Source organism: Vipera ursinii (genome assembly GCF_947247035.1).
Source record: "Vipera ursinii genome assembly, chromosome: 2".
Classification (NCBI taxonomy): domain Eukaryota; kingdom Metazoa; phylum Chordata; class Lepidosauria; order Squamata; family Viperidae; genus Vipera; species Vipera ursinii.
Window position 1 is genome coordinate 238,450,638 of NC_139513.1, and position 14,264 is coordinate 238,464,901.

Consider the following 14,264-nt stretch of genomic DNA (forward strand, 5'->3'; position numbering starts at 1 on the left):
CTTTAGTATCATAGGCAGCTTGTATAACTTCATCTCTAATTTCCCTTTTTACAAAATAAACCACCACATCTCTAGGCAACTTTCTCTGCTTAGCAATCCACAAATTCACACGAAACACTTTGTCCATGCCTTGTTTTATTTCAGATGCTGGATGGTTCAATACCCCCTCAAAAGCCTCAGAAACCAGCTGCTTTAAATCTTCCTTAATATTCTCTTTTAGGCCTCTAATTCTAACAGCAAACTGCATCTGGTAAAATTGAGCCAAACTCTGTTCGCTATCCATTTTGTCTTTTAAATCTTCAATTTCCAATACTTTTGCTTCTAATATAGCATTCTTTTGAGTCAAGTCTTCCACTTGATCATCCAGCACCTCCACACATTTAGCTACTTTATGCACTGAGGACAAAATGTCTACCTTCATCTCTCTAAGTTTCTGCTCCATCCTTTCTTCCATTCTCTGCTCCAATTTCTCCAATTTCTCCTCCATCTGTGCAAATTTAACACCCATTGACTCCAAAATTAACTGGGTATGTTTTTCAAGATCCTTCGATGTCAATACATCAGGAGAATGCAACGCCTGCAGTAATGATTGTTGTTGCACCGGAGAATTTCCAGCACTCCGAAAAGTTCTAGGGGGAGGTTTAGCCGCCATCTTTTACTTACAATTGTGACGCACTTTCACTTTAAGTTTTAAGCAAAGTCCATCAAGCTTGAGAGTAAAATAAAATAATCCTCTTCATCTCTTCATCTTTCCCTCTTGTACTGCTCTGCCTGCTCTTTTCCTTTCATAGTCTCTCCTTCAAGCAGGGATGGTCGCAGATGCCTGGCTCTGCTCCATAAAGTCCGGAGCAGAGACGCTAGCCAGCTGGGAGCAGCCCAGGCTACGGGGGAGTTCAATCCTTCAGCCGCCCAAGCTCCAAGCTCAGGCGGCCCCGGAGAACTCGACCCCTACCTGGGGGCTCACCCCCTCCTCTTCTCCCGAGGAGGGGGCTTCAAATTCGCCCGAACAGCTGATCGGCGCTGTTTCGGGCGAAAAATCACACAGCTGAGCCGCGGGCAGCCCGGGAAGGCTGTCTCCGGCGCCGCGGAGCCACCGGAAGTCTCTGCTCCGAACTTCTTGGAGCGGAGCCAGGCGTCTGCGAACCATCCCTGCCTGAAGAAAGGACTATGATTTAAAGGAGCAGGCAGAGCGGTACAAGAGGGAAAGGTGAAGAGGATTATTTTACTATACTCTCGAGTTTGTTGGACTTTCTAAACTTTAAATGAAAGTGCGTCATAATTGAGGACTAAAAGATGGCGGCTAAACCTCCCCCTAAAACTCTTCGGAGTGGTGGATCCTCGCCGGTGCAACAATCATCACTACAGGCGTTGCACACTCCTGAAGTGCTGACATCGAAGGATTTGCGAGATGCTCTGGATAAACATGCCCAGGTACTTTTGGAATCAATTAATCAATCAATTGCTGATAAATTTGCACAGATGGAGGAGAAATTGGAGAAACTGGAGGAAAGAATGGAAGAAAGGATGGAACAGAAGTTCAGCGTGATGAAGGTAGACATTTTGTCTTCAGTGCATAAAGTGGCGGAATGTGTGGAAGATTTAGATGAAAAAATGGATGATTTGGTTCAAAGGAATGCTATATTAGAAGTAAAAGCACGGGAGAATGAAAATGCAAGAGACAAAATGGATAGGGAGTTAAGCCTTGCCCAATTTTACCAGATGCAGTTTGCTGTCAGAATCAGAGGTTTAAAAGAGAATATTAAAGAAGATTTAAAGCAGCTGATCTCTGAGGCTCTCGAAGGGGTATTGAACCAGCCAGCATCTGAAATAAGAGCAGCTATGGATAAAGTGTTTCGGGTGAATTCATGGATTGCTAGACAGAGAAAGTTGCCTAGAGATGTGGTGGTTTACTTTGCAAAAAGAGAAATTAGAGATCAGGTGATACAAGCTGCCTACGATGCTAAAGTCGTGATTGCTGAACAAGAAGTCTTGGTTTTAAAAGAAATTCCTCCAAGGATTTTAAGGGGAAGGAAGGACTATACATTTCTTGTGCATGAGCTTAAACAAAGAGATATAAGATTCAGATGGGAGATTCCAGAAGGGCTGATGGTGATGCATGAAGGTAAAAGGTACAGGCTGATCACTGTGAAACAAGCGCGTGATTTCTACAATAATGTCTTAAAAGCAACCCCATTAACGCTTCTGGAAGCTGGAAAGGGATCTGGAGAAGAAGAACAACAACAGGAGGAAACAGAGGAAAATGGAGCTGGAGGAGATCAAGCTACAACTTCTTTGGATGATCCTAGAGAGCAAAGAGTGACACGTGCTGCTTTAAGACGAGCAAAGAAAATAAAAGAACAAGATCAGCAAAAGTCTTCAGATTCTTCACAACGCATTCATAGCCAAGCTGTGGGAGGAGCACGGCCTAAAGAAATTAGTCCTATCAAAGCTGTGGTCCAAGAGCTTTTTGAGGATATACATGGCAACTAAATTTTTAACTTGGAATGTTAATGGACTAAATTCACCGCAGAAGAGGAAGAAAGTTTTTCAATATTTAAAACAATTTAAGATAGATGTTATATGTTTGCAAGAAACGCATATTAGAGTTTTGGATCAAAAGTATTTAATGAACTCGAGACTGGGTGCGCAATTTGTTGCTTCTGCAGAGAATAAGAAAAATGGAGTGGTGGTTTATGTTAAAAGTGCCTTAACAGCGGATTTAATTGAAGCAGATAAGCATGGAAGATATGTTATGATTGAGCTGTTGTTAGAAGGTAAAAAGACGCTTTTAGTTGGACTATATGCACCAAATCAACAACAAGCTGACTTTTTTAGCTTACTTCACACAAAGCTTACCCAGTTGGATTATAAATCTTTTATTTTTATGGGGGACTGGAATGGAGTTATGGATGTACAGTTGGATAAGGCTGGAGCTTTTAAGCGCATTCCAAGTCATGCTAGACTGCCTAAATCTTTTTTTGAAATGAAGGATGACCTGGAATTGCGAGATATCTGGCGTGAGAGACACTTGCAGGAGAAGGATTATACTTTTTACTCTGATAGACACCAATCTTTTTCGAGGATTGATTTTATTTTGTCGACCAATGATTTTTTTTGAGAACTAAAAAGGTGAAGATTTGTGCAAGAACTATCTCTGACCACAGTCCAGTTTGGTTGGAGATTGATAAGGAAAAAAGAGATAGGCGCTCATGGCGTGTGAATGAGAATTTGTTTAGAAGCCAGAGAAATGTGGAAGAATGCAAACAGCGGATGAAGGATTTTTTTGAGATTAATATGAACAAGGGTACCTCTATGGATATGGTTTGGGATGCTAGCAAGGCCTATATGAGAGGGGTGTTGATACATATGAATAACAGACATAGACGTGTAGTGGAGAATAGAAGGAAAGAACTGGAGAATGAAATAAAGGAAAAAGAAAAGGCTTTGATTTTGAACCCAGAGGATGTGAAGATCAAGGAGGCTATTAGATTGTTAAGAGGACAATTTGATAAATTAATGGCTGATCAAGTGGCGACCAATCTGCGGTTTGCTAGGCATAATACTTTTTGCAATGCCAATAAACCAGGCAGATGGTTAGCTTATAGACTGAGGAAAAAACAAAGGGCATCTAATATAGATAAGATTGAGTATAAAGGAAGGGTCGTGTTTCAACAGAATCTTATTAAGGATGCTTTTCTGGATTTTTATTCGAAATTATATACTAAAGAGGACATTAATGCAAAAGATATTGATATGTACTTGGAGAATGCTAGCATCCCGGTTCTTACGCAAGTACAAAAAGAGGGGATTAATCAGCTGATTACAGAAGAAGAAATTTTTACAGCTATTAAGGAACTGAAGGTGGATAAAGCACCAGGCACGGATGGCTTGACTGCGGCCTATTATAAAAACTTACAATTAGAGATGATAAAACCGTTAAAGGATCTGTTCCAGACAATCCAGAAGGGGGGAGAGGTGCCACCGTCTTGGAGAACAGCTTTTATATCTTTGATTGCGAAGGAAGACCAGGATGCTACTTTAGTTAAAAATTATAGACCGATATCGCTTTTAAATACAGATTATAAGATATTTGCTAAGGTTTTGGCTAATAGACTGATGAGGGTTCTACAACAGGTGGTTCATGGGGATCAAACGGGGTTTATTAGTGGTAGACAAATGAAAAATAACGTGAGACATATAGTTGATGTGTTAGAGTTTTTGGAAAGGCACAACCAGATCTCTGCAGCGCTAATCTTTTTAGATGCTGAAAAGGCTTTTGACCAATTGAATTGGCAATTTTTGTTGAAAGTTTTAGACAAAATGGATTTTGGGGGAAAATTTCTACAACCGATTAGGGCATTATATCAAAAACAAACTGCCCGAATTATAGTTAACAATAGTCTGACAACAGCATGTAATATTGAGAAGGGCACAAGGCAAGGGTGTCCGCTATCGCCCTTGTTATTTGTGTTAACATTAGAGATATTATTGGTTAAGATTCGGAATTCGGATAAAATTAAGGGGATACAAGTCGGAGATCAGGACTATAGATTGAGAGCATTTGCAGATGATCTGGTTGTTACAGTGACCCAGCCAGAGAACTCTGTTGTGGACCTGATGGAGATAATAACACAATATGGGAAGGTTTCTGGATTTAAAGTAAACATACAGAAAACTAAAATTTTGGCTAGAAATATGACAGTTTTACAGAAGGATCTCTTAGAACAGACATGTCAAACACAAGGCCCGGGGGCCGGATCCGGCCCACAAAGTGGTTTTATGTGGCCCGCAAAGCCATCCTGGAAACAGTGAGGGAACGGCCCCCACTGCCTTGGCCCTGGCCCAGAGACCCTCCTTCTGCCAGAGACCCTCAGATCTGTCCCACTCCTGCCCAGGCCCCCATAGGCACCCTTGATGCGAACGATGTAGAGCTGGCCATGCCCACCCAGTAGGCCATACGCACTCTAGCCACGCCCACCCAGTAGGCCACGCCCACCCAGGCCATACCCACCCGGCCCCCTGAGAGCAACCGCAATGCTGATGCGGCCCTCAATGAAATTGAGTTTGACACCCCTGTCTTAGAAGGATTAACTGGATTTGAGATTGTTAAAAGGGTTAAATATTTGGGGGTGACCTTGTCGCCCTCTAATACAAAGCTATATAAAAATAATTATGAAAAACTATGGGGGAAAATTCAAAAAGAATTGGAGAGTTGGGAAAAATTGAAATTGTCTTTGTTGGGACGGATTGCAGCAGTGAAAATGAATGTCCTGCCCAAATTTTTATTCTTATTTCAAATGATACCGATTCTTAAGAAAGATTCTAATTTGGAGGAATGGCAGCGTGGTATCAATAAATTTGTGTGGGCAGGGAAAAAGCCACGAGTTAAACTTAAGATTATGCAGGATACTCGTGAGAGAGGTGGCCTTAAATTGCCTAATCTTAAATTATATTATGAAGCTGCTGCATTAGTAGGAATAAGCGATTGGATTAATTTGACGCAACCGAGGTTATTAAATCTTGAGGGCCATGATTTGTTGTTTGGCTGGCATGCATATTTGTTGTATGATAAGAAGGTAGATTCTGTGTTTAGGATGCATATTTTAAGACAGGCACTGCTGAGAGTTTGGAAGAAGTACAGATACAAGTTAAGCAGCAAGATACCATTGTGGGCAATTCCAAAACACGCAATAGAAAATATACATGCTGGTTTCAAACACGATGAGACTACTTACAAGGAAATTTTAAGTTTGGAAAGGAATGTTTGGTGCCTGAAATCATATAATTTCTTGCGAGAAGAGAAGGTTGTTCAAACTTGGTTTCAATATATTCAGTTACGGGCCAGGTGGAAAGAAGACCAGAAAAATGGATTTGTAATGACTGATGAAAATTTGATAAAGCAAGTTAGAAATCAGGGACCAGCACATATTAAACGGATATATCTTGCATTGATAGAGATCGATTCAGATACAGAGCTGGTTAAGGATTGCATGATAAAATGGGCCCAAAATATTCAGGAAGTTATTACAATGGACACCTGGGAAAAGATTTGGGTGAGGAATGTAAAATTTACACAAGCTCAAAATTTAAGAGAGAATTTTTACAAAATGTTTTATAGATGGCATTTAGATCCTAAAAAGCTTGCAAGTATGTATCCGAATTATCAGCCTAAATGTTGGAGGTGCGGTGATGAAGATGCAACATATTTTCACATATGGTGGACTTGTAAAAAGGTTAAGGCTTTTTGGATAAAAGTCTGGTGGAATATGCAGAAGGTTTTTAAACGGAGGATAAAGTTTTGCCCACATTTTTTTTTGTTGGGAATAATTGTCGACGCTACAGTTGTGGACTCCAAGTTGATGTTGAACTTAGTTACGGCAGCAAGACTTTTGATAGGTCAATATTGGAAGAAAGAGGAACTGCCGACTATACAAGAGTGGATTTTAAAGGTTTCCGACCTGGCAGAGATGGCGAAGATTTCGGCCTATTTGAAAGATCATTCGCAAGAACATTATATTATGGAATGGAGAAAATGGATTGAGTTTATCCAGAACAAGTATAGGGTTAAGAAGTTTTACGTAGCATTCGAATAAGTCTTCCTTCGCTTTGTTTTTTCTTTTTTCTATTTTAGTTTCTTATATATATTTAATATTGCTAAGGCTTGTTTTATCCTATACAAGCTAGAGAGTAATGGATTTTAGAACTTGTAATTGCTAGTATATGGTTGCTTATGATTGCTTTTTTTATATATATATACCTTGTATTTAGCTCTGGGAAGTCGGGGGGGAGGGGGGGAGGGGGGGAGGTAGGGGGGTGAGGAGGGAGGGGGGGAGGGGGGGAGGTAGGGGGGAGGTAGGGGGGGAGGAGGGTGGGGGAAGGGGGGGTTCTTTAAAGGAAAACTGTATTGTAAAACTTTTCAATAAAAATAAATAAATAAAATAAATAAAAAAACAACAAAAAAAAAGAAAAAAAAACATTAAACCCCTCAGTCCAGACCAGATAGCTCAAAGAGCCAGGTTTTTAGGTCCTGGCGAAATGAACGAAGGTCGGGGGCAGTCCGGAGTTCCGTTGGCAATTGATTCCATAGGGCAGGCGCGCCCACAGAGAACGCCCTCCCCCTGGGGAGTGCAAGGGACGATGGGAAATTGACGCTGGCAGCAGGTGCTCCCTCAGATAATCCAGGCCCATGCCATTTAGCGTTTTATAGGTCATCACCAGCACCTTGAATCTCACCCAGAGGGCAACTGGAAGCCAATGCAGCTCGCGGAGAAGAGGTGCTATATGGGAATATCGGGAGACTCCCATCACAACTCACGTGGCTGCATTCTGCACCAGCTGAAGCCTCCGAGTGGTCCTCAGGGGCAGCCCGATGTAGAGAGCATTGCAGTAGTCTAGCCGGGAGGTCATGAGCGCATGAGTGACTGTGCATAGGGCATCTCGGTCCAGATAGGGTCGCAACTGGTGCACCAGGCGAACCTGGACAAAAGCCCCCCTGGCCACGGCTCCTATATGATCTTCCAAACTGAGCCGTGAATCCAGGAGGAAGCCCAAGTTCCGGGCCCTATCAATGGGGGGTAACACCTCACCCTCCCATAGTTAACGATGGAAAAGATTGGTTAGTCTGAGATGCCGGTATGCACAGCCACTCAGTTTTGGCAGGATTGAGACGAAGCCTGTTTCTCCCCATCCAAACTTGGACCGCCTCCAGGCAACGGGACATCATGTCAAGGGCATCACTGGGTTGGTTCGGGGTGGAAAGAAAAAGCTGGGTATCATCAGCATACTGATGATACCCCACCCCGAAACCATGAATGAGCTCACCCAGCGGCTTCATATAGATGTTGAACAAGAGGGGAGAGAGGACCAACCCCTGAGGAACTCCACAAACGAGAGGCCTCGGGGCGGACCTCTGCTCTCCCATCAACACCGACTGCGAGCGGCCCAGGAGGTAGGAGGAGAACCACTGTAAAACAGTGCCCCCCACTCCCAACCCTCTGAGACGCCGCAGTAGGATACCATGGTCGATGGTATCAAAAGCCGCTGAGAGGTCTAATAGGACTAGGACAGAGGAACAACCCCTGTCCCGAGCCCGGCAGAGATCATTCACCAGCGCAACCAATGCCGTCTCCGTGCTGTATCCGGGCCTGAAACCTGATTGGTACGGGTCCAGATAATCAGTTTCCTCCAGGAACAGAGGGAGCTGAAGTGCCACCACGCTCTCAACCACCTTCGCAAGAAAGCGAAGGCTGGAGTCGGGATGTTAGTTGTTCAAAATAGCCGGGTCCAGGGCAGGCTTCTTGAGGAGGGGCCTCACCACCACCTCCTTCAAGGCGGCAGGGAAGGTACCCTCCCTCAAAGAAGCAGTTATTACTGCCTGGAACCAGCCTCATGTCTCCTCCTGGGCTGCATATACCAGCCAGGAGGGGCACAGTTCCAATAAACACGTGGCGGAACTCAGTCTCCTCATGATTCTGTCCACCTCATCTGGGGTCACAGGATCGAATTCACTCCAGGTAACATTCTCTAGACCACTCGATTCCTCCCCGTCAGTCTCTGCCCAGTCAGAATCCAAACCGGCTCGAATCTGAGCGATTTTGTCCGTCAGATGATAGCTAAACTCGTCGGCCTGCCCCTGCAAGGGCTCCTCCCTCACCTCCTGATTAAGGAGGGAGCGAGTCACCCTAAACAGGGCGGCCGGGTGATTATCTGCGGACGCGATGAGGGCAGCGAAGTAATTAGACTTCGCTGTCCTCATCGCTGTGAGATAAGACCTCGTAAAGGTTCTTAACCGCAATCGGTCAGACTCAGACCAGCTGGATCTCGAACAACAACTGAATAAAAGTATAATTTTGCCTCAGTTAATGCATTCTTGGTAAATACAGGAGAACTCATTTTTTTAAAAGCGAGATTATTTGCTGGAGGGAAAAATAAGTCTTCCCTTCAGATAAATTCACTATTGCTTTAGCTATTCAAACAAATTTTCTTGAAAGGTATAACTATTTCTAATTAAATTCAATATGTACATAACAGAGAAATGTTAGTTTTTACATTATAACTTCTCTACTTAGGGGAAAAATTAGAATGAAAGAGACATGGTTACTACTTAGTTCTTAAAGCACAGTTATTGCTAAATAATTATGTAGTCTACGCTAGTGCACATTTTGTCTTTTTACCTGTTGTATCAATGATAGGGCACAAAATGCCTGAAATTGTACAGTTAGATTTTGGAAATGAAACTTCCAAATCATGTCTTTGTTTAAAACTAGAATATTTTGGAAGGAGTTACATACAGGAGACAATATTCATTACATTATTTTCATATAATCTAGCCTGCCTATAAAAATTTGAATTTGCAATCCACATAATACATTGTACTGTATAGGACAATATAGCTGCAATCAAAAGTATTTGTGGGAGACATACAAAGACCACAGTGCATCATGAATCAACTCTTATCACACACAAATAAAGCTGGTTCAGCTTTGCATAATGTCTCAAATAACAACTGATGTCCACACAAAAGAAAGGCCAATTTATTTTGGCTTATGAAGAGAAAAATCCTAAAAGCTTTCTGCCTGCTCTGATATCTTATGATAATCATTTGAAGCTTCTGCTATAAAATTGAGAATTTTGGCAGCAACCATATTATCCATGGAACTAATGAAATAGAATTACATTGACTATATGGTTACTTTTAGCCATCTCAATTACCGAATTCTCTTAGTCTCCCTTTTATGGAGGTTTAACAATTGCATCTATTCTAGCAAAGAAAAGCATTCAGATAAAATAAAAGTTTATTTCAAATTTGAGTTAAATGGCTTCCTGCCAACCCTTTTATTTTCAGTGAAACTGTTTCTAGTTTTCCCATCCTATATCTTCATCCCCATTATTTTATGACTGCACATGATCCAAAAGCATTACTAGGTCCCTCAAAAGGATTTTGTTGTTGTTGTTAAAAGATTTATTTTTAATGTTATTTTGCTTCCTTAAATAAGCCAGGTCACTAATTTCCCTGGGATAAGCTGTTGTTTTGATACATGCACTTGAGACTCACTAACTATTGTAAATTTTTACAATCTTTATATTAAATCCATACAAGTCCAAAATCCATTAGACAGAAACCTAATAGTCTGGGTGAGGTTTGGGCCTAGAATGCTATGAATTAGTTACAATAATGTAGGATAAGGATTTTCCTGTTGTTGGTTGATTGTATGAGACTTCTGTTGATTTAAATATTTATGGATTTCACTTAATTAAATGACTTATTTATTTTACTCAGCTATATTTCCCTTCTGAAAATAAGGGTCTCAACTCTTATTACTGATAGATCCACAAGTTTTATTGGGATTGAAAATGAAGTGCCAGTTTGATTTTAAATTAGTATGATATTATTATTCTAAATTATTTTAAATTGTCCTGGATAATAAATTAGCAATAATACTTGAAACTAATCATAGATTTAAAAAAACACTAGAAATAGTATAATTCATTTCTTGTAGTTACAATTACAAGAGTAGTATGCATTTTCTACAAAGTCTAAGTGCCTTCAATTAAACAATAGCAACTGCTGAGGAAATATCCTCTGTATATTAATGGAGGTATAATATTTAAATCAATTAGTTGGCACTTTAGAATAATCACTTTTTAAATAAAAGTGGTTCAATGAAATATAGATTTAAGATCACATGTAAACAAATTCACATTAAAAATTAATGGTGTTATAATGCACCTTTCCAATGTCGCAATCTGTTCCATCCATCGGTGGATCCAACTTAGTTTTACATTCTTTCTCACCTTCAACTTTACACCATAACCCAGCGCAAATAACATGCTGGAAAGAAATAAACAATAGAAAAGTAGAGTACATAAATGTTGTTTATAAAACTTTCACAAGAAATATATTTTAAGAAGCTGCAAATGAATTCTACTTTTGCTATAGAATATCTTCTCATTTCATGAACTCAAAACAGAAATACTGCAAATCTGATTGCAAAATAAAAAATATAAATATAAATAAATAAATTTATTACATAAATATAAAATTGGGATTACATAAATATATTTATTACATAAATACAAAATTGGGATTGTCTTTTCTGGTACTATTTTTCCTTCCATCTTCAATTTACTTTGTAAAGGCAATTATTTAACCAATGTAAAGTTTTAGCTTTATGTAGTTTAATGGACTGTAATGAGTCTCCTGAAAACAATTTCTTTCTGTACATTCCCTGGAAAAGAATCTGACTGGGATATTTTTAATACATAACTTCAAAATCACTACATTACAGAAACACTAAATTTAAAGAATAATAAAAGGCTAGAATGACAGTGATCCCATTTTATTCTTCACATAGTTTATAAGTAAAACTGCCTTTTCCACCCTTTCATGTCTAACGTGATTCCTGGCAACTACATAGACAAGTCCAGGCAATTATTCAGGCAACAGTTTTGGAAGTGACTGCTCACTGCCTTCATCTCAGGATTGAGAAAGAATAACTGGCCCAAAAGTCACCCAGTTCTCTTTCAAGCTTAAGGCAGAATTAGAAACTCTGCTTTCCCAATTCCTAATCCAGCACCTTAACCACTAGGCCAAACTGGTTTGCTAAAATACACAAAATGAATTAACAACAACAACAACAATTGTTGTTTGATGACTAATTCATTTGGTCATCTAGTCCAACCCCCTGTTCAGGCAGGAAACCGTATACCATTTCAGACAAATGGCTGTCCAGTCTCTTCTTAAAAACTTCCAGTGATGATGATGATGATGATGATGATGATGATGATGATGATAATAATAATAATAATAATAATAATAATAATAATAATAATAATAATAATAAATAATAATAATAAATAATAATAATAATAATAATAATAATAATAATAATAATAATAATAATAATAAAAATAATAATAATAATCAGTTGGAAGGACCTTGGAGATCATCTTGTCCAAATACCTGCATTTCTTGGCAGAAAGAGGCAGATGGTCCAAAAAGAATCTGACATTGTTCATCTGCAGTGTATTTTATCCCAGGGAGCTTTGAAGGAATAATCACAAAATTGAGGCTCTGGGGATTTGTATGCAGCAAGCAGTTACTGGCCTTCGACCTGGCAATGCATAAGAGATTGGTGAATAATAACAGAGACTACTTTGTACTAATATTTAGTTCAAACATACTAACTTTCTAACTACTGAGAATGATTTCCATTTTGATTTTCTAATTACAAGAAAACACCCAGTGCTGTAACCTCGATTCGGTCTGTTGTATATAGATAAGGAGTTGGGAAGGCAAGTTCCTTCGTAATCTGCTTTTCTCCTGATACAGTATATGCCTCTCTAGAAGGAAGGAAAGAAGAAAGAACTAAAGTGCTCATTTTTACAAGTAGGTATACAGATGGAATCACTGCATAGTCCTTCCAATCATGGCATTTCATAGCTTCTCTTCTCCTCTCTTTTATCACCTTGCTAAGGAATTCTAACATCTTTTTTGTCTCCAAAAGTATATATCAAAAGTATGAGAAATTCAAAAGATTATTGACTGGAAGCAAATTAGTGACTAGAGTTCTATCACAATCTGGGACATTCATCTTACTTCGTAACATTGAATGTTATTAAATAATTAAACTCAGTGTCCATCTAACTAAAAACAATTCTGTTTTGTTGAAAGTCAGATATATATATATATATTACAACTGCCACTATGTACATGATATGGGGTTTTAATTTTTAAGTCAATACTAATGTTTATTGAGTACTCCAACAATGCTGAAATCTAAAGAAATACATTAGTAAAAATGGCTTTTCCCACGGGTAAGCACTGGCTAATAATATTTCTGAAGAATAGCAAGCAATTTTCAGAAATGGTTCTTTTCAATCAGATATAGAAACTGTTATAAGGTACTGAAAGCTTGACATACCTGAAATTTATAATCACCAGAAAAAAATAACTGAACAAAATAAAAGCGTTATTGTAACTACATCACTTCTTGAATGAATTACCTGAGAAATCTTTCTAGATCGTCTCTGCTACAGCGGGACCATGAAACATCCCCAAGGTTTTGCCCTTTGATCCATTCTCCAGACATGATGTGAAGACCATCTGCACAAGATGGGTGGTCATTGTCATGATTTATTCCCATGCTGAAACAAGTTTGTAAAACAGTATAATTTAAGAGAAGAACACTATAAAAGCAGCATCTTAAATATTCAACCAAAAGTTTGTACTCACATTTCCAACATAGAATTAAGAATGTAAATTTCCAATATAAAGCAGAACCTTAACATGCTTGCAATATTCTTAGCCATTCTTACAGTATTTATAATCCTTAATTTGTGGCTTAGTGTATTCAATGAATCCAGCCAAATTGGCTTATTCAACAAATCATGATAAACAGGACTATGATTACTTGAATGTATTCATTTGGTTCAGATTCATGTTTAACTAGAAAGATATGTTTACATTTTGCTAAGCAATATGATACATTATTGGTTGCGGTCTGACTTATTTCAGAAAAGTATCTGAGGTATATCATAACTCAAATAACCAGCCTTAGGTTTGTACTTAATAATTGTTGTTTGTCATTACAACAAGTTTTGCTTCCACCAGAAAAAAAAACCTGGGTTACAGGTAGTCCTCAACTTATGACCACAATTAAGCCCAAAATTTCTGTTGCTAAATGAGACAGTTAAGTGAGCTTTGTCCCATTTTACAACCTTTCTTGCCACAGTTGTTAAGTGAATCACTGCAGTTGTTAAGTTGGTAATACGCTTAACAGTGAATCTGGTTTCCCCATTGATTTTGCTTGTCAGAAGGCCAATGACCCCGAGATACTGCAACTGTCATAAATATGACTCAGTGGCCAACCATCTGATCATGAGACCACGGGGATGCTGCAACAGTCGTAAGTGTGGAAAATAGTCATAAGTCACTTTTTCAGTGCCGTTGTAACTTTGAATGGTCACTAAACAAACTATTATAAGTCGAGAACTACCCTGTACTGTATTGCCATTTCCTTTGCAAGAAGAAGAAAATAACTATAACACAACAAAACAAAACAGAGAGATAAAAGACTTCCATCATCCATTTGGTACAGAAATGTGGCCCTCAGTATAGTGGTTAAAAAGTAGGAATAGATGCAGATTCAAATCTCCATTTAGTCATGAAATTCAGTAGGTGATTTTCAGCTAATTATACGTCCAACATATTTTAAGGGCTGTCATATATCATTAAAATTATGGTATATGTAAATTTATTTGTT

General features: G+C 39.1%; 1 protein-coding gene across 1 annotated transcript in view; it reads right to left on the minus strand.

The window, feature by feature from the left end:
* Positions 1 to 14,264, minus strand: part of ADAMTS19 (ADAM metallopeptidase with thrombospondin type 1 motif 19) — a gene marked incomplete at its 5' end in the record, with an annotated part of 115,100 nt that overhangs the window by 37,595 nt on the left and 63,241 nt on the right. The window contains 3 exons of the mRNA XM_083352160.1: positions 10,730 to 10,831; positions 11,963 to 12,113; positions 13,006 to 13,146. Of these exons, the coding sequence (XP_083208286.1) occupies positions 10,730 to 10,831; positions 11,963 to 12,113; positions 13,006 to 13,146 (394 nt within the window). The remainder of the gene's footprint in view (positions 1 to 10,729; positions 10,832 to 11,962; positions 12,114 to 13,005; positions 13,147 to 14,264) is intronic.